This window comes from Heteronotia binoei, chromosome 8 (genome assembly GCF_032191835.1).
Source record: "Heteronotia binoei isolate CCM8104 ecotype False Entrance Well chromosome 8, APGP_CSIRO_Hbin_v1, whole genome shotgun sequence".
In the NCBI taxonomy this organism is placed as follows: Eukaryota; Metazoa; Chordata; class Lepidosauria; order Squamata; family Gekkonidae; genus Heteronotia; species Heteronotia binoei.
The window spans coordinates 96,662,573-96,683,571 of NC_083230.1; the positions used below are offsets into that span (position 1 = coordinate 96,662,573).

General features: G+C 45.3%; 1 protein-coding gene across 1 annotated transcript; it reads left to right on the forward strand.

Moving 5' to 3' along the window:
* The first annotated feature begins 1,929 nt into the window (after window positions 1–1,929).
* On the forward strand, window positions 1,930–17,848 carry SSBP1 (single stranded DNA binding protein 1). Its single transcript, XM_060245687.1, has 7 exons — window positions 1,930–2,883; window positions 5,333–5,402; window positions 7,667–7,727; window positions 10,616–10,756; window positions 12,678–12,765; window positions 14,483–14,571; window positions 17,666–17,848. Exons 2-7 carry the CDS (start codon window positions 5,346–5,348, stop codon window positions 17,704–17,706), a joined length of 477 nt encoding a protein of 158 aa, XP_060101670.1. The 5' UTR covers window positions 1,930–2,883; window positions 5,333–5,345; the 3' UTR covers window positions 17,707–17,848.
* The last annotated feature ends 3,151 nt before the right edge of the window (window positions 17,849–20,999 follow it).

A 20,999-nucleotide genomic window follows, 5' to 3' on the forward strand; every position in this document is an offset into this window, starting at 1 on the left:
GCACATTTGGAATTCTAGGGCACATAGGACGGGAGGTGCAGCAACAAAATGGCTGCTGCAGGTGGAGCCAGTAACAGCATGATTGCCACAGCACTGAGAATCGAATATGGTAAAATACATTTAAAACAAAACAGGTGTTATTGGGGATAGTAAGGGTGTGGTTTGAAGAGAGTATTTAAGATGCTGTACTGCAGTGGTGGTGGGGGGGATGAACCTCTGCATATCTGATCTGAGGCTATCTAGGAAAGTATATCTTCCTTCTAACTTGTGTGAAGGTTTATTCACTGACTTATTTGTGGGATTCATTACATGTGATTTCCAAGAGCTTAGACAGCTTTAAAAAGGGATTCATGGAGGAAAGGTTAATTAGTGATTAAAGGGAACCTTCCATTGCAGTGATGGCAAACCTCTGACCACCAGTGCTAGCAGGCAGAATCATATAGCTGGAAAGGCCTCCAAGATCATCTAGTCCAACCCCCTGCACAGTGCAGGAAAGTTACAAATACCTCCCCCCTCCACAATTACTCCTGCTCCATGCCAAAAAGGGGGGGGGGTCCCAGGCCAAACTGGCCTGCAGAAAATTGCTTCCTGACCCAAAGTAGTGATCAGCATTTCTCAAGATGTGTAAGAATCAGGGGAGGGCCTTGGCCTTTGTGCCCCCCTGATCTTCTGGGGCAACTGCCTGGACATTGTGTGACACAGGATACCGTAGATGGCTGTAATAGTAGCAAACTTCCTCTGTCATTTTCCCCTGCTGTAAAATAATAATTCAAACCATTTTTCCTTTCCATTTTATTTCTGAAGTTCTTTTAGAGGGTCCATTCAGGTTTTAAAAAATGAAAATAAGAGCATTGCTGCATCAGACCAATAGTCTCTCAGGTCTAGCATCCTATCCTCATAGGGTCTCCCCAGAGTACAGAGAGCATAGCCTCCCCTCTCCTGCAACTAGCCTTCTAAGGCATGCTATCTCTGAGCATGGCATTTAGCCAGGGTGGCTAATAGCTCCTTAATGATACTATCTTCTTTTTTTTAATGGTACCATCTTCCATGGGTTTGTCTAATCCCACTTTAAAGATTTATCAGTGTCTGCCCATTATCGCATCATCTCAGTGGATTCCATGTCAATTATATGTTAATGAATTCTTGCACTTAACAACCATCACCTATAATAGAATATAAGAAAAAGACCTAAAATCTTTCTTTACACTCCCATACACTGTTATAAACCTTTACCATGGCTCTTCTCCCACCCACCCCTCTTATTTTCTAATGATAGTGGCAAAGGTGGCCAGATAAGATAATATTTCAACAGGGTACAGCCATCTTTCCTGTTCTAAAGTCATATTAAAAGGGTGGATGTAAGGAATATCCAGGAATCTTCATAGGCTGCAAGCCGGGTTGTGGAAAAGAACCTCCTGTTAATTACTATCTCTGATAACACTAATTAGATCATTAGGGTTTGTAGAATCTTTCGGGCTCAAGTGCCGTGTTCTACTGGAGAAAGTTTTCCTTCCAGATGTTTCGTTCTCAGCTGCGGAGAACATCCTCAGTGGCATTGCAGCCGGAGCAGGCGCTCTGACCTTCTTGGCTGCTGTGCATTGAGCGGGGCCAGGGCTGCTGGAGAGCTGCTATTTCTAGGCTGGAGGGGGTGTGGTGAAAGGGCAATTGGTTTGTGGATGCGCCCATTGTTTGGTGGGGCTTTCTGGAAGGGTAGTGATAAGGAAACTGGCTGTTGAATGTGACCATTAGAATATGACTAATTAGATCGTTCTTTGCCAAATCTTCTCAAGGACATGTAGTCTCTCTGATGGGAAGTCTCAGATCCATTTTCTTCTTGTCCGCTGTGGAACTATATTGGAGGGAATGAGTTTCCCGCGGACCTAGCACAAACCAGTTCAGCTTTAACAAGCGGCTCGCCAAGAGGTGAAATTTCCTGGCCCCCTTTCAAAGTGACAGCTCCTCATAAGCGCCAATGGAGAAAAGCAAAACTTTAGCGCGTTTATGACTTCATAGCAGCTTCTCATCAAATTCGGTCCTTATCGGATAGGAAAAGGTGATTTGGGGAGTTTTAAAAACTTTTTTTAAAATTGTGGCAGGAAGGAGGAGAAGAAATAAGCGGTCCAGTGTGCCCTTTTTTGTACTGCAAATGGAAAGGAGAAGCTATTACGCCCACAGGCGGGCTTCAGTATAGCTGCAGTATTTTCATCTCCCTATTGCAAGATTTGGGGAGGCGGCTCCATGTTTTTCCTGGTGGGAGCAGACATCGATAGTGACTTAGATCAACGGGAGCAACACACACTTGCACAGATGCAGAACTTCACTGCGCTAATGCATGCACGTGTGTTGTCGAGATGCAGACGACTGCAAAAACCATCATTCCACATAAACCTATATCGTTAACACAGAGCGTTTATGTCTCAATCGCCATAGAGTCAGGTTGAAACCAGAGACTAAGGCAGAAACAAATGAGCAGGGCACCTTCCCGGATAACCAAATTTTATGAATGCACCTTAAATGTTCATGGAGCAGAGCTCACAATTTCAGAAGTAAAAGGATCCTCACGCAGTCACTGGCAGGCCCCTCCGGTAGAATTACTGCAGCACAGTAGAGGAGATCCTATAGACCGCCGCACGCTGCAGAGGTTAGTCTACTGAAAATACCGCCTCTGTCGCGCTCGGTTCACCCGATTGCAACGCAGCCACGCCTGCCCCCTCGGAAACTGAAGATCTCGACTATAACAGGAAGTGAGGAGCACGTGTTTCTCTCTCTCGCTGCCGGTCTCTATGGTTTCTAGCCGCCCTCTTCCGTCACAGGATCAGCAATCAGACCAGAAGGGTTGCGGGGTGCTGCGCGGGAGAGCGCGCGATCCGAATCGGTTCCCAGGTAAACGCACAACCGGGCTGAGGCCAAAGGGGATTGCTTGCTTATGTGATCGATGCCTTTATACGCTGACCTGGATCTCTTTGTACAGCACTTCCCTCCGAGCAAACGCCGGCTTTCCGGCTGCAAACGCACCCCAAAACCGGCGTCCTCCGATCACTCCCTAGGACTGTGTTAAGTGCGGGACGAATCTCTTGCCTTTCTCTTCGTGCGTGTTCGGCACTTTGCCGATCGCGATGTATTTACCTAGTGGATCCTAATGCAGATAATTCCAATGTGCCTTTTCCCAGTGTACGTTTCCTTCTTCCTGCAGTCCATGGTGCACGTGCGTATCTGCTTTCCCCAGAACGTGTGCCGCGTTGACACACTCATCTCGGTTCCACCGAGCTCATCTTTTGCTCTTATCAGGTCATCCAGTTTACTTAAAACACCTCACTTTCCTCCATGCGTATATTGTTGCTGCATGATGCCACAGAGCGCCTCTTTATTTCTGATAAGTTTATTTTGTTTCTCCTTTTTGCTTCTTACAATCGTTGCCTCTACTTCGTTGTTTCCTTTTATAATTGTTTCCTTTCCCCCATTCCACTTCATCCCAGTTTGTCTTCTGTGTTAGGAACACCAGAAACGAAAGCGAAAACTGTATGAGCGGTTGCAGGCTAGATTTGCATGCATCAGTTCTTCATTCTGGCTGCGATCATACACGCTAAATAATGCACTTTCAATCTACTTTCAGTGCTCTTTCTAACTGGATTTTACTGTGTGAACTGGCAGAATCCAGTTGGAAAATGGATTGAAAGTGCATTATTCAGTGTGTAATGATAGCAGCCTGTGTAGATTGTCCTTTGCTAATAATCTCAGCATCAGTTGGACCAGGAGCATCTGAAATGGGTTCAGAGCATAAATTGGTGAGCCTTTGGGTGATTGTGGGGGAGTATTGTGTAGTGGTTAGAGTGACGTACTGCAATCTGGGAGATGCTGGTTCACATCCTTACTCTGCTATGCAAGTTGCTGTGATTCTGTGCGCACCGCTTTCTTCTAGCCTGATCTACAACATCTGTTCATGGAGCAGGAGCCAGAGTGATGAGATAATGATTAATGTGTTCAACTAAGATGACCTAGGTTCAGATTCCCACCAACTGTGAAGCTCATTCAGGGACCATGGGCCAGCCACAATATTGTTGGGAAGATAAAATGGAAGACACCACCCTGGGGCAGAATACAAATTCCCTGTGGAGAGCCAGTTTGGTGTAGTGGTTAAGTGTGTGGATTCTTATCTGGGAGAACCGGTTTTGATTCCTCACTCCTCCACTTGCACCTACTGGAATGGCCTTGGGTCAACCATAGCTCTAGCAGAGGTTGTCCTTGAAAGGGCAGCTGCTGTGAGAGCCCTCTCCAGCCCCACCCACCTTAGAGGGTGTCTGTTGTGGGGGAGGAAGGTAAAGGAGATTGTGAGCCGCTCTGAGACTCTTCGGAGTGGAGGGCGGGATATAAATCCAATATCATCATTATCTTCTCAATAATTGAAATAAATTGTGTGTCCTAAAGCAGTGGTCTTCAACTGTTCCAAGATCTGAGACCTACTCTTAACATCTAGGTCAGGGCTGGCCAAACTAGCCAAACATATTGTGTGGCTCGCAAAGCCCTCACTGCCCGGTTGGCTGGCTTGGAGAAGACATTTGTCTCTTTAAATCACTTCGCCAAGCCAGCTGGCGACTTGGAGAATGTGTTTAAAGTTTCTTTCTTTCTTTCTTTCTTTCTTTCTTTCTTTCTTTCTTTCTTTCTTTCTTTCTTTCTTTCTTTCTTTCTTTCTTTCTTTCTTTCTTTCTTTCTTTCTTTCTTTCTTTCTTTCTTTCTTTCTTTCTTTCTTTCTTTCTTTCCCTCCATTTGTTTTCCTTCCCTCCCTCCCTCAAACAGCTGACGTTTATTCTACGTAGCTCTTACATTAAGCAAGTTTGGCCACCCCTGGTCTAGATGGCAGCATGGGTGCTGAAAGCATGTGACACAAAGTCATGTGACAGGAAAACAAGGAGCTAGTAGTAAGGCATCCAAAGGGCTGGGTATACCACAAATGTGTGTGGAGCACTGGTGTGTGTGGGGAGGGGCTGGTTGGGGGATGAACAGTGAGGCAAGGGGAAGCTTTGGGGAGGGGGTGGCCCGAACTACTTGTATTCAAGAAAAATCCATTTTGTGGCTTCATGACTTTGTCCCTCTTCTGCTTCTCTGTGGATGCCAACAGTGATGGTTTGTGTGGCTGTTCCAAAAATGAGCAAAATATGATGGCTTCTTTAGGGGTTGCAACTTGCAGGTGGGATGCTGTGATCAGCAGATGGTTCTTATCCATGAGCTGACATCCATTGCCCTAAAAGGATGTGTACTAATGGCTTGTTAACTCCAGAATCAATTGCATAAATAACTTGGTAATGGAGTGCTGAATTGTTGGTTTCTCTTCCAGAGCAACTATAGGAATGACTTCTATGAAGCTCAAAACAATGGCAGCAATGTTACAGAGGCCGCTGCAGCAGGTAACAAATCCGTCTGCTTTGGCTACAGGTTTTAGTTGATGTTGAAGTTATGTATAGCAGCATCAAGAGGACCTACATTTTCTTGGACTGCATGTTTCGGCTATGAGCTTTCCTTCTGGGTTGGTGGGGAGGCACAAGGTAGTCTGTTTTTTGAAGTTTGAGATTAGCTCCCATAGGGCAAATGGTAGACAGAGAATAAAATTGGAGAAGAAAGCTGGAAGAAAGAGAGAGAAAACAAAGAGCAGGTCTGATGCAAGTTGAAAGGCCTTGCCAGTATTAAGGATCATCTGTGTTGCAAGGTTAGGGTCGCCACCTTTCTGATGACAGCAGTCAACAGGTGAAGACAGTTCTATCCAAGGCTTTAATAACCAATTTCTACCTTGTGTGTAGCTGTTTAAAGATATGGAGCCATTGTCTCCTCCTCCCCAACTTGGTGGTAGCCCTAATCAAGCACTATGGAATATAGTCAATGAGATGTGACTTTCAATTGCTATATGATGTGTAGAACAAAAAGGTTTAAAAAGTTGCTCACCAAGAATATGATTTGCATGTCTTTGGCTTGAATTGCTTTTGGAAACTCACTACCCCCTTCCCCCACAATTTGGGAAGCTGTTTTCTTGGATCCCTACAAATGTTAAGAGTCTGGTTGGAAGCCATAGTCATGGGGATGTTGCTGTCTGTTTCTTAGTCCTTAAATTCATTCTACAACTGTGCACCTTCAATTATGCTGTGGGTGACTATCAGTGCAAGGGCTCTGAATCTCTGTTGGGCAAATTAAACACACAGAGCTGCTTTGCATGAACAGTTTAAATAAGATGCTGAGCCTGGGCAAAGTTGCATGGGAAAGCTTCTTTGCCTCACTGGCATCCTACTTAATTCAGGCCTGAAAGACAGGCTAGTATAGTGGATAGAGAGGTGAATGAGAATCCAGGAGACCTGGCTTCTAATCCACGCTTGGCCATGAAGCACACTGGCAGTGCCCTTCAATGCAGAGTGACTCCTTTTTAGAGGTCCATTAAAAGCGGGTTCTGAATTTCTTTTGGGGGATCACCATAAGTCAGTTGTGACTGGGCAGCAAAAACAACAACAAAAGAATGGGTTTACAAGGGTGCAACTATTGAGGAGGCTACTATAGGTGTCTTTACACTCTCTCATTAACTACCTCACATGATTTGTGGGGAGAAAGGAGAGAACATTGTACACAACTCCTACCTCCCTGGAAGAAGGGCAAGATAACAATATGATGGATCAATTGGCAAGGGAGCACAGGAACAAAGGTATAGGAAGCATGAGCCCAGGAAAGCCTGAAAATGGTCAAGGATGAAGGGCAATTAAGTTTAGTGCTTAGAAGAGGCCTAGAGAAATAAGGGGAAGAAGAGCAACCTGGATGAGGAGGAGAACTAAATTTTTGTATGCTGGGTCAGATTTCTGCCTCTCTTGCTTTTTAAGTCTCTTCTTGTGGGTGGAGTCTAACCCCCCCACCTTTGAAAACTATTTTCTATCAGAAAAGCTGCATTCTGCAAAGATACTGTTTTATCTTGGGCATGATATGCTCCCACTAGCTCTGTTGTGTTCTGACTCATGTCCACCTTGCACAAAAGCCTGCCTGTGATCATTTGCAAGTCATGTTTTCCATTTCAGAAGTAATTTCCATCAGGCATGTGCCACTCTGGAAGGAGGCACCTGTCTCGATATCTTGATCAATGTTCCCTCTAAGCTGTGGAGTCTTGTGAGCAAGAGTTCTACTTTGGGAGCTACTGGCATTAAAGTTGTGAGCAACTGCATAAATTTGTGTGCTCTGGGGCCATTTTTCCTGAGCTGAGACAAAAATGTGTGAGCTGGAGGCTAAAAAATTGTGAGCTAGCTCACACTAACTCAAGTTTAGAGGGAACATTGATCTTGATCTGCCTCACTGTGAACAGATCTCTGGTGACCACAGAGAGAGCCTTTCCAGTGGTGGCACTTTGGCTTAAGCACAAGGCCAAAACATTTCTGGGTAAAAGCCTAGGCTTTTCATAATAATAATCTTTGGAAATACTAGGGTTTTTTTTGAAAAAAAATCTTTTAAAGTTTTTACTTTGGGCTTGAGTCCATTCTATCAATATCATTTTAGGCTACTTGGCATTCATTTTATGTTATGGCCTGTTTTTAGTGGTTTCTTTGGTTTTGTTTTAGTTGCTATAGCTATCTCAACCCAGTCTTTGGCGAGACAGCATATACATTTTCAAAATAAATTGTGTTTACCTTTTGTTTTATTTGTCTAGGTGTTTCGTCAGTTTGTAAGACATGAGTCTGAGTTTACGATTCCCGTAGTCCTTGAACGGTGTAAGTCGCTTTACTTGAGCAAAATGGCTGCCTTCTGTGGGTCTTTTGGTATGGGGATGGTATGGGCAGCTGGGATTTTCATGTATAATATTAATCATTTGATGCTATTTATAGTCCACCTTTCTGAGTGAGACTCAAAGTGGGTTACATAATGTAAGCCAGTATAGTCAATGGGATGAGGAGACATTTGGCAAACAAAGTAAGAGGACTAGGAGAGCAGAAAACTGAAACAAGGCATAAATATTAAACATGAGATAGTGCAAGAAAAGTTATTACCTACATGAAAATATAACACAGTGAGAATAAGATAGAAAACATACAGCAACAGGTAATGCATATCATCAGGGTTTTGTGTTTTTTTTTGTAGCAGGAACATCTTTTGCATATTAGACCACACACCCCGATGTAGCCAATCCTCCAAGAGCTTAGAGTAGGCCCTGTAGTTAGAGCCCTGTAAGCTCCTGGAGGATTGGCTACATCAGGGGTGTGTGGCCTAATGTGCAAAGGAGTTCCTGCTACAAAAAAGCCCTGCATATTGGTAATATAGTGACCTAGCCCAGCATTTGCCTCAGATGCTGCTTATGGAGGAGGCAAGTACCTCATGTGACAGGCTGTGGCTTCAGGGCCCTGAACAACACATGAGTGAACTTCAGAAACACAATCCAGACTGCTCCTTAGTTCAGAAGTAGCCAGGGGAGAGCTAATGACAGGGAGCTGGGAAGAGGAGCATGGCTGAGGTGGTTACTTCCTGGCTGATGAACAAGAACAAAACTCAGGGCCTGACCTGGATGGCACAGGCAAGCCTGATCTCGTCAGATCTTTGGAAGCTGACCCTGGCAAGTATTTTAATGGGAGACCTCCTTGGAATACCAGCAGTCCGGAAGCAGAGGAAGGCTATCAGACCACTTCTCTGAATGCCCTCCATACCACAGTAGGAGTTGCTAGAGATTTCCAGGCAAGCACACACACACACTCTTTCTTTTAGTCTATCAAACATCCAGGGTATCTGCCTTTCAATTATAATAAAAATTAGTGTAAGAGTTAAAATCATAGTTAAACAGAATTAAAAATACTTAAATATCAGTAGATCCCAACCCCTAGGGTACCAAGGCATTAATTAAAGACAGTAGCACTAATAAAAGCAGAAAACACAGCAGTAAGAGGTGAGGAGGAATTGACTGCTGAAATAATTAAAGCCTTCAGACTTCTGTGGGCCCACATGCTCTGTCTCTTCTAGTCCAGCTCTGACCTAGATCACCATTCCAGCCTTTTAATAGATTATTACTTTCCTCCCCCCCCCCCCCAAAAATAAAAATAAAGAACAAGCGTGATTGGAGTGTCAGACTGGGATCTGGGAGACCAAATCTTAAATCTCTACTCCGCCGTGGAAGATCACTGAGTGACCTTGGGCCTATCGCTCCCTCTGTCATCCTAACCTACCCACAGGGGAGTTGTTAGGATAAAATGGTGGAGAAGAGGAGGATGTAAGCCACCTTGGGTCGCTACTGAGGAGAAAAGTAGGATATAAATGAAGTAAATAAAGAAGATTTTAAACATTTGTGTTGTCTCAAAGAGGCAGGATTTGTAAGGGATGGGGGGGGGGACAGCAACACACTGGAGCAATGTGGATTCCTGCTTAGGGACCTCTACCAACCAGAGACTTTTTAGGAGCTTAACTATGCTGGTTAGAATATAAGATTACACAGACTTTAACCAATACTGGATCTGACAATGATCTCTTTGTTTGAGCGTTCAGTCTTTACTGGCACCCCAGTGAGGTGACTTTGGATGCTCACAAGCAAGGCTTTAAGTATATTGTCCTCCCCTGTTGTATGTTCCCAGTACTTGATGTTTCTCCTTTATTTTATGTATTTAAAACATTTTCAGGCTGTCTTTCCACCCAATTGAGAGTCCCCAAGTAGGTGAACAGCAAGAAGTCTTAAAAACAAACTTTAAGAATACATAATAATAAAGGAGTTAAATAGTTAATCCAGTTACATAATTTTTGTTTATGACATTTTCACCTAGCTATCATGGCTACTTCAGGGACTTAGACTCTGTGAATTTGTCTATGTATTAATTTATCTACTTATACTCTGCTTTTCTCCCCAGCGAAGCCTCAGAGCAGTTAACTGCATCCTTTTTACCTCTTTGTTATACTCACAACAATAATCCTGTGAGTTAGGTTGGTGGTGGAAAGTGCCATCCAGTCACAGCCAATTTATGGTGAAAACTAGAGTTTTCGAGGCAAGAAACGAACAGGGGGGGATTGTACTCGCTGCCTCCGTATAGTAGCCCTGGACTTCCTTGGTAGTTACTAATCAGGGTCAGCTTTGCTTAGTTTGAGCTAGACTCTGCCATCTGCTGGTTGGTTTGAGTTAAGCGATGCTCAAAGACAAGCTCCAGATAGCTTTTCATGGCAGAGCAGTGATTCAAACCTGGGTCTCCAGTGGTCTGACCACTACACCTTATCCCATAAGAATTTGATATTAATGTAACCAGGTTTTTTTTTTGTAGCAGGAACTCCTTTGTATATTAGGTCACACACCCCTGATTTAGCCAATCCTCCTGGAGTTTACACTAGGCCCTGTACTAAGAGCCCTGTAAGTTCTTGGAGGATTGGCTACATCAGGGGTGTGTGGCCTTATATGCAAAGGAGTTCCTGCTACAAAAAAAGCCCTGAATGTAACTATGTGTAGTTCCCATCCCTGAAAGTTCTTGGATACAAAAGCTATCTTTTCTGCTCATGCGTCATTCCATGGATCAGCTGGGTTATTCTTCTTTCAGTCTGTTAATTCCTTGGTAATGTTGTCAAGCCTGTTTCTCTTTTGACCATCTTGACCCCTTTCCCTTTTTGTTCGACTCATGATACTTTGTCCTGTTTGTAGCGCTGAACCGTATCCAGCTGCTTGGCCGCGTAGGACAGGATCCTGTCATGAGGCAAGTGGAAGGGAAAAATCCTGTCACGATTTTCAGCCTGGCAACCAACGAGATGTGGCGATCGGGAGACAGCGAAGTCCTCCAAGGAAGTGAGTGCATGTGCGCTGTGGGAGGTGGGGGCAGGGTTAATGCACAACAGGTTCAGGGTCTGTTTTGGCATGTAAGTTAAATGGGGAATGTACCTCTGTTCCTAGTGAAGTCTGTCTTGCAATAGTGGTCTAAGTGGCTGCTGTTCTTGGACTGTTTCAGACAGTAGCCCTGTTTGTCTGCAGTGGAACAACTAAATGCAAAACCAGAAGCACCTCAGACCAATGAGATTTTTTGGGGGGCTGAGCTTTCATCAGATATCTGGCAAAGGGAGCTCTGGCTCTCAAAAGTACAATACCCTGAAAATCTTGTTGGTGTCTAAGGTTCTCCTGGATTTGCCTCACACTGTTCTTGGACTGTCTCTTTCCTCTTCTTCCCTGCATCCTTTCTTGTTGTTTGCTCCATGGGACCTCTGGTCCCTTTCTCATCTGGTGCTGCCTCTGCTTAGAACAGCTTCCTGTTCTAGGCCTTTTGGGGCCCTTTTTCAAGAGTCTTTGCCTTTCCTTAGCAGACTTCACCTTTGTTGCCCTTCTACTAGGTTCCACTCTCCTCCCACCCATTGTCTTCTATTCACTTGTTGGTCAGAGGCTACAAAAGTCTCCATTTCTAAGCAGGGGCTAAGTTGCTTCTGTGTTTTCTACCATGCCATTGATTCAGCAGGGCTGCACTCACAGGTCATGTTAAGCCCTGCACGTAATCACCGTGTGCATCAACATGTGCATGTACCCAGGCTAGTGCATACAGGCCATGTTCTTTTCCCTTCCCCTGTGTGAAGAATCCCCACCTAGATGCTTAATGCTGGCTAATGAATGGAACAGAGGTCTGTCATAAACTTATGGAGCAGAGGTCCATCAGTGGTTCTTAGCTAGAATGTATAGATAGAACACAATATCTGGGGCAGTGTTTCTCTGTATTTTTGATGCATGGGGTGGGATAACAATGGAAGGGCTTTTGGAGTTCTGGCCCTGCTGGTGGACCTCCTGATGACACCTGAGTTTTGGCCACTGTGTGACACATAGTGTTGGATGAGATGGGCCATTGGCCTGATCCAACATGGCTTGTCTTAAATTTTTATGCACCAGTGACATACAAATGCAGTTGCCTGCATTAACTTGGTTAATAAACTCAGAATGTAAGCCTGGATACCGTTTTAGAATCTCAGTTTGTGGAGGAAATGTTTATTCTTGTTTAACCCTATGGGGAAAGGGAAAAGAGACTTATGACTTTTCTGTTTAGAAAAAAGATGGGTGAAGTGAGGGACATAATAGAGATTTATGGCATCATGTATGAAGTGGAGAAAGAGGACAGAGAGAATGTTTTGAGTTGAGTTGATGGGGAAAAGGTTCAGGACAGACAAAGGAAATAGATCTTTAATTAAATTCTCTGCCAGTGGAGGTCATGATGGCATGGATGTAGACTGCTTTAAAAGGGGGTTCAATAAAGTCATGGTCCATCAATGGCTATTAGTCACGGTGAGTAAAGGGAACCTTCACAGAAGCAGCAAACCTCTGAGCATCATTGCTATGAGGCAGCATCAGGAGAAGGCTTTGGTCTCTGCCCTGTCTGTTTGACCCTGCAGCACAGTTCTCTGGTTGGCTGCCATTTGAAACAGGAAGCTGGGCTAGATGGACCATTGGTCTGATCCAGCAGGGCTCATCTTACATTCTTTATACCTTTTTATGCCATAAATAGTCAGACATTATTTCTAACTGGGATTCTCTGTACAAGAAAGAAGGCGGAAGTGACCACATAAGCCTGGCAGTTAGCTGTGTTCATGCATATGTCATTTTAATGTAGATCTTAAGGTATAGTACAGCATAGATGTCTCTCTACAAAAACAAAGGAGGTTCACTATTGGAAGCTGTAACCTCTGCTCTGGAAAAGACCAAGAACTCATATTTGCTTTTGCTTCATTTGACTCAGGTGATGTTACTCAGAAAACAACGTGGCACAGGATCTCCGTGTTCAGGCCAGGCTTGAGAGATGTGGCTTATCAATATGTCAAGAAGGGGTGAGTAGAATTGGATCGTGCCTTTGTTCAGAAGTCTTTAATAAGAGCAGTAGCCCAATGTTCCAGGAGACACCCACGTAGACTCCTTGAAAGACTAGTTTGGTGTAGTGGTTAAGTGCGTGGACTCTTATCTGGGAGAACCAGGTTTGATTCTCTAGCTCCCAACTTGCAGCTGCTGGAATGGCCTTGAGTTAGCCATAGCTCTCGCAAGAGTTGTCCTTGAAAGGGCAGTTTCTGTCAGAGCTCTCTCAGCCCCACCCACCTCACAGAGTGTCTGTTGTGGGGGGAGAAGATAAAGGAGATTGTAAGCCGCTCTGAGTCTTTGATTCAGAGAGAAGGGCGGGGTATAAATCTGCAGTTCTTCTTCTTCTAACTTGGTCTCGGATAGGTTGACCTCTGCTGAAATCCAGTTTGTCCTTTTCTCCATTATTTGCCAAGATGTAAGAAGGCCAAAATGGAGGATTTTGCATCTGCTGTGGGGTCTGTTGGAAGTAGATTTGCCCCGTTGCCTGGCAAGGTTTGGATGGTTGAGCTGCTGTGTGAAGTTTACAGGTCAAGGTGTATTGTCAGGTTTTAGGGCCTAGCAATATACAGCCAGTGTCTCATGCCTGAGGTATATGTTGGGGGTTGAAATTCATGTTAAATACCGTAAGAAAGACGTGTGCGTGGTGGGGGGAGGGAAATATTACAAGCTTTATGGAACAGTGCCTGCAGCAAAGAATAGGCAGTCTTTGAACTGGGGAATTGTCCGGGGTCCCAACTTGAAACTGGTTCCAGTAATAATAGATCATGACTTTGTGGTATTGGGGGTGGGGTGGGAATAGTGTATTTGGAGTTGTGGCTATGAGCTCATCTGTCCTCTATTCAGATCTTTCCTCTTGCACTCCATGACAATCTTGTATTTTGGTGAACTTTGACTGGAGAAATTCTGTATAGATCACTGTAAGCTGTTGTGGGGGCCATTCACACATCACAAAGCCCAGATGGAAGATATGTATCTACCCCATGGATTTAGAGTCAGATGCCTGAAAGTTATTTCAAAAGCACATGCAGGCCTAATTTAGACTGAGACTGTGGTGCTCAAGGAGGAGGGATTTAGCTGCCCCCAGCACTTCATTAGACTGTGCTCTTTCTCACAGGAAAACATGGGTTTAGTGTGGTCTAATGGTGGGAGTATTGAACAAGGATTTGGAAGGTTCAAATCCCCACATACCTGTGGAACTCACTGAGTGCACTATCTCAGGCCGAACCACGTCATGAGGTTGTTGTGAGATACCGTAATTCTGCTGTGCTTAGACTGAGGTGAATTTATTGCATTGCTGCTGTTTGTGCTGCTGGGGTTCTATAAGGTTTTAGGATTTGTTTTGATTTGTTATGTTTGCTATATTATTAGCTGCTTATGGATGGGCCTTTAAAATCAGGATATACATCTTTAAACAAAATTAAAAGCAAGGACTACAACCAGCGTGGTGTGGTGGATGAGCTAGGATTCGGGAGACCCACATTCAAATCCCCCTCTCTGTCGTGGCAGCTCACTGGGTGGTCTTGGGCTAATCACACATTCTTAGCCTGACCTACCTCACAAGGTTGTTGGGAGGATAAAATGAAGAAGAGGAGAACGCCGTAAACCACTCTCAGCCCTCATTAGAGAGAAAAGTGGGGTATAACTGAGGTAAATAAATAGATAAACTGAAGTGTCTGAATTTGCTCCTTACAGTGCTCGAATATATGTGGAAGGGAAGATAGACTATGGGGAATATATGGACAAGAACAATGTGAGACGGCAAGCCACATCAGTCATTGCAGGTATCAACTTCATGTGTCAAAACCTGGAGGAGTTGTTGCACAGGGAACACTGTTACTGCTGTCCAGATATTCTGAGTGTGTTTATCCTTCCTCTTTTCCATTCCTGGTCATGGATTTTTAAAAATGGAAAGCTAGAATACGTGCAGTTCATGATGTTCACCATGAGGTGCCACTGTTGGGCATTTGTGCAGGCTTCATAATTCAAGACAAAGAAGTGTAGCTAGTTTGGTGGTGTTAAATATGCTTTCCCTCCTCTGGCAGAGGGCAGGCAGTTTGTGTTTACTCTCTGAATGAAAGCCAGCCTTGTCTGAAAGCTCAGCTTCAAGAATTTAGCCGGAAATACTCCTCTTGTCTGGCTGCTTCCCTGATTGCGGGTCTCCTCTCAGTGGCCGGCCTCTTACTGGCAGCAGTGAGGCCTGGAACGCTTTCTGAGGAGGAGAAGAGGGAGAGGGAGAAAATGACATCCGTGCCAATGAATGGGGACCTTAACACCTACGTTCTAGACACATTCCATCACTCTTGCAGTCTCTCTCTCTGGCATGCACCTCAGACCGAATGCGCCTCAAGCAATTGTTAATTGTTCCTGGCAAGAGGAGTCCAGCTCAATCCTGGTGGAGTCAGGCGTGCCCAGGCCCAATGAGGTCAGCAAGCTGCAGTGCTTTGGGAATGGCAGATAGGTGTGTGGATTTATTCCAGTTTTACCCTCACTGCATTCCTCAGAGCCACAAGCAGCACAAAGTCTATCCTGTCTTTACGAACAAAATCTGTATCTGGAGGAGTGAGCAGCAGCTCGCAAAAATGCATCTCCCGCCACAGATTTTGTTAGTCTTGAAGTTGCTGCTGGACTCTTGCTCTTTTCTACTGCTACAGACTGGCTGACATGGCCACCCTTCCTGATCTGTCCTTACTGGGATGGCTGTGGGAAATCGCAGTGGAATCTGGCAGTAACAAATAGCAACCTGAATTCAGAAGAGGTGACCCCCCAACGTCAGCTCACAAAGTCTTAGTAGGACAAAAAAAGAAGACACATCTAGTTCCATACATTAGTTGGTCTGTTGCGCTTATATGAGAAGGGAGTCCTGAACTCACCCCCGCCCCGGTTGAAGTTTATTGTTGTTGTCACCATAAGGCACACTGCATGAAATGCAGGAAATCCCTGAGCAGGTCTTCTGGTGCACGATTGGCCAACTTTGTTTAGCGTAAGAGCTACATAGGATAAACGTCAGATACTTGAGAGTGGCAAGACATGAAGGTCATATGTTTGAGAGCCAGAAGACAGGAAAGAAGGAAAGCAAATAGATGGTGGGGAGGGAGACATGAAAATAAACAGATTTACCTTTAAATGCATTCTTCAAGCTGCCAGCTGGCTTGGGGAAGTGATTTAAAGAGGAAAAATGCTTTCGTCAAGCCAGCTGATGGGGTGGGAGTGGGGCTTTAAGAGCCACACAATATGGAAAGAACCACATGTGGCTCCCAAACCAAAGTTTGGCCACCCCTTTTCTGGTGTCTCTGATATTTATTTAAAATCAGGGCTTGAGGTGGGGGGTGGGGTGGTTTGGGATCCCATTAGGAATGGAGTTTGAACCTTCCCCCGGTGCTGTTTCCTGGATAAATATCCCTCCCACTCCAAGCTGAGTGACACTGGTGTATAAACCTGTCACTCAGCTGAGCAGAGTTTGAAGGCTTCCGCCAATGGAAGAGCCCCTTTAACTTCAAGCAACTTAGGTGGGAAGAACTCCTCCATCTTAAGACTGGATACGTGACGCTGGTGGCGGAAAGTGCCATCAAGTCACAGCTGACTTCTGGCGGCCCTGTAAGTTTTTCAAGGCAAGAGCCGTTCAGAGGTGTTTCACCTTTGCCTGCCTCTGCATAGCATCCCTGGACTTCCTTGGAGGTCTCCCATCCAAACACTAGCCAGGGTCGGCCCTGCTTAGCTTCTGAGATCTGATGAGATCAGGCTAGCCTGGGCTTCTTCGCCTTATTGAGGCTGGTCTCAGTGCAGCGGGGGGAGGGGAATTCTCTCCAGGAATGGGGAGGGGGACAGATTAACCCCCCCCCCAACTGCTTTCAACCAAAATTCAAGACACGAGAGATCTAATCACAGGTCTTAAGCATCTCCTCTACAGAGCAAGCTGGAGCTTGTGTTTGCTCAGAACAAAGTTCTGCTGGTTTCAATGGCTCTTACTCCCTAGTCAGTGTGCTTAGGATCACAGCTTTCAAAGGCGAAGGCATCCAGAGCCGGGCCTTAGTCACAGATATGTAATATCTAGGGCAGGGCTGTCAAACTCATTTGTTACGAGGGCCAGAGCTGACAAAATTGAGGCCTTGTCAGGCCGGGCCCTGTGTGTCACAAAATGTAATCCAGGTAGCAGAACTATAAACTTTATAAAGGACACAGACAAACACAATTAAATTTTTTTTTAAGACTTAAAATAAAACATGCTTGAAACATGAGCACTCCTGCAATATTTTGTTTATTTAACAGTCTCTGATAACTGACACTTTTTGCTCTGAAGAGCCTCAGCTAATAGAAGAAAGAGGCCTGGCTCAGTAGCTCTGCTGTACGATCGAGAGAGCCTGGCAAAGCAAGCTCTCCCTTCCTCTAAAGGGAGGAGCCTCAGCCAATGGAGAAAATAGAGGGTTTGCTCCATAGTTCCTGTGTGGTTGAGCAAGCCTGGCAAAGCAAGCTGTGATGCAGAAGGAAACAAGAGAGAGGTAGAAAGAAGCAGATGACAGCCATTTGCTCGAGGGCCTGATAGGACCCCCACCGAGGGCCTGATCTGGCCTTTGAGCTGCATGTTTTACACCCCTGATCTAGGGGGATCATGCAAAATGCTTGGCCATTTGGGGTTATGCTTATGCTGTCTTTGCAGATGCCGTCTTTGTCAGAGGAAGTATTGGAACACATGTTTTGCCTCTTGTTCTAGTCCTTGGCTTCTCCAGTTGCAGAGCTGGGAAAGAGTCTCTGCTTGAAACTCCAGTGGTCGGAGGAGACAGTAGGCAGCTAGGCAGAATCATCCTCTCTCTCTCTCTGAAGCAGATGAATACGTTCAAATGTGTGACGTGTCTTTCCTTTAATTTCCTCCCCTTCCAGATAACATTATTTTCCTGAGTGACGTGAAAGAAAAGGAATGAGCTGGTTGGTTTCTTGGACTTTGGCTTGAGCAGTGTCCTTTCTATTTTTGTAGCAGTTCCTAATTCTGCAATCATGTATCTCCCTATGTTTGTTTGCTTTTTTGGCTGTAATTAAAATAACCTTTTGTACAAATTAGCATAACCATTTGAGTGTGTGGTGGTTCTTTTCCTGCTTTCTTCATTTGAAGACATCCAGTGTAGTGAAGTGGTTGGCATCTGGGAGATTCCTGAGGCAGTTTGGTGTAGTGGTTAACTGCATGGACTCTAATCTGGGAGAAGCAGGTTTGATTCCTCACTCCTCCACTTGCAGCTGCTGGAATGGCCTTGGGTTAGCCATAGCTCTCGCAGAGCTGTCCTTGAAAGGGCAACTTGTGGAAGAGTTCTCTCAGCCCCACCTACCTCACAGGGTGTCTGTTGTGGGGGAGGAAGGGAAAGGAGATTGTGAGCCGGTCTGAGACTCTGAGATTCAGAGTGGAGGGTGGGATATAAATCCAATATCATCTTCTCTTCAAAGCTGTTGTTTACAAAACCACTTGTCAGTTGCTTCTGTCCAGCCTTTTCATCCCAACATGACTTAACTGTGTTGGATTTCATACAAGGGCGATTTCAGTGTACTCTCACTGCTAATCCACCAGTGACAGAACCCTTCTGGATGGGGCGATTCTCCAGTTGTTTCCTTATGCCCACCATTTTCCCTGGCTTTGGCTGAAAGGGGACTTTTTCCTGGTGTTTTTTACCCCCTTTGAACTGCCCAAAGCTTCCAAGTTGGGGGCAGGGAATGATGGGCGCAAGAGAAATGGTACCATGCTCTTCCCGAACCTGTTTTCAGTATGTTGTTTCAGGAAGTGTCAGAAGAAAGCAGGCTTGGGGAAGCCTGTGGCAGAATTGGAGAAAATCCCAAAGATTAGCGGATGCACCCTATTGAGGGGAAGCCAAAATCTACTCTAGTGGAGGATGGGGGCGGGGAAGGTAAAGGAAAACCTCTGTGGAAGCAGCCAGTGTTATGTACAGGCCCAGTTTTGATGAGAAGGTGCAAAAGACACCCTTCTCTTTGCTGGCTTCCCTCTCTAGACCTCTGCTATGTAACCTTTAATTTACCAGCTTGAATGCATGCTTGCCCAGTTCTGTGTGGGGTGTGTGGAGTGCTGTCAAGTCACAGCTGACTTATGGCGATTCAGTTGGTTTTTCACAGGACTTTTTTCATAGCAGGAACTCCTTTGCATATTAGGCCACACACCCCTGATGTAGCCAATCCTGGAGCTTACAGTAGGCCCTGCACTAAAAGCCCTGTAATCTCTTGGGAGGATTGGCTACATCACAGGGGTGTGGCCTAATATGCAAAGGAGTTCCTGCTACAAAAAAATGCCCTGCCTCTAACTGCAGGGTCTTAGCTAGCAGGGACCTCTTCTGGGGACTTTGGAGGGGTATCTTGAATGGGCAAAGGGTCTCATTCAGCATCAGGCAGCTTTTTACGTGCTGCTGCTGAAGTGCATCTTGGGTCCGCATCCCTGCTCTTTATACAGCTCAGTCCTCCAAACTGATCATATTTTTGAAACAGAACCAGGTGCTTCTACCAGAAACTCTTTATCTAGAGATGCTCGGATTTAACGTGGGAGTTTCTGCTTGCAAAGCATGTGCCATGCCACTAGGCCCCCCTGCTGGGAGATTTTACACAGAAATTGCAGCCTGCAGTTGTGAAACCTGCAGTCTTCCGGAAACAAGCGCAATTTCGTGACAGCCCCTCCCCACCAAGGTCCTGTCATTTCTGTGTCCAATATTTGCTTAAGTAGGAGTCGTGTCACCTTTTCTGCAGGGACTTCTCCGCTTCCCCGAAGTCCTACCAGCAGGAGGACAATATGAACTTTACACGTAGCTGATAAGCTGCAAAACAGGGATGCAGAGAGACTGGGAGTTGACTATAGAGGTGTTGCCGCTGAATCCAAGCGTACCCTGGCCACTGTTTGCGAACCTTCGTGGAGGGCATGTTGTTTTGCTACATTCTAAGTTTTGCCACTGTTTTAACAAAGCAAAAAAAGAGTGTTCCTTTTGGTTACCTTCGGCCCTAAAGACATAGAATGCCTCTCTTGTCCAGTTCAACCCTCTAAGCCAGCATTCTGTAAGCCACTAAAGGGCAGCTCTTTGTCCTTGGGAAGCTTACAGCAGAGCACGGAGATGGGAGGTGTTGGCTGCAGTTTGTTTTGAACCTTTGCCGTTTGGGATTTCTAGCGGTCCTGGCTATGGAGAGTAAAATCTTTAGTTATTAGTGGTGAATGGATCTGGGTGAATATTCCAGCTCACTTCTCTCTCAGGCTAACAGTCTTCACAGGGAGGGCCTTTGTGCTTAAACAACACAGCTGCAAGCATAGACAGCTTCAAGAGGGGATTGGATAAACATGGAGCAGAGGTCCATCAGTGGCTATGAGCCATAGTGTATTGTTAGAACACTCTGGGGTAGTGATGCTCTGAATTCTGGGTGCTTGGGGGGCACAGTGGCACCTGGTTTTTTGGCCATTGTGTGACACAGAGTGTTGTACTGGATGGGCCATTGGCCTGATCCAACATGGCTTCTCTTATGTTCTTAAGAACATTTGGTGCAAAGTAAAGTGTCCTCAACGCAAGGAGGGGCTGTGGCTCAATGGCAGACCATCTGCTTGGCATGCAGAAGGGCCCAGGCAGGTTCAATCCCTGGCATCTCCAGTTAAAAGGGTTGGCAGTAGATGATGTGAAAGACCTCCACCTGCAATCCTGAGGAGAGCCACAGGCAGTCTGAATAGCAATACTGACTTTAGACCAAGGGTCTAGTTCAATAAAAAGCAACTGCATTTGATCATGGTTGATTTGCAAGGATTTGTTGCAAGGGGGGGGGGGAATAAAAGATGGTGTGATTCCAACCTGTATTTGAAAGGATACGGTCCAGCCAAAGCAGTATTTTGTGAGCACTCTAATGATCAATTCAAAAAATGTGAGAGTTCTTGTACTGCAAAAAACCTTAGCTGCTTTCTGGACTGGATTGCGCCTACATTGTCTTCCTTTATCCATCTATTGGTGAGGATACAGGACAAATAGTGAAACCCAGGGGAAGTCTAGTTAACGTATCATCTTTGATGTGTGCAGAATGCATATAGAATTTTCCGTTAAGTCGATTTGGTCTTTTTGTGTCTTCCTTGTCCTGTTGGATGATAACTTTTTAAAGATTCGTTTCTGTCCAACCCTCTGCGGCTGAAAGCTTTTAGCGATGGTGATATTAAACTCTCTAGAGTGGTGCACTGGATTGAAAAGATAGAGCCCCTTGC

Coding starts and splice junctions, on each gene's coding strand:
- SSBP1 (XM_060245687.1), top strand. CDS start 5,346: ATGACTTCTATGAAGCTCAAAACAATGGCAGCAATGTTACAGAGGCCG. Junction 12,766..14,482: donor TATCAATATGTCAAGAAGGG/GTGAGTAGAATT, acceptor TGCTCCTTACAG/TGCTCGAATATATGTGGAAG. Junction 14,572..17,665: donor AGCCACATCAGTCATTGCAG/GTATCAACTTCA, acceptor CTCCCCTTCCAG/ATAACATTATTTTCCTGAGT.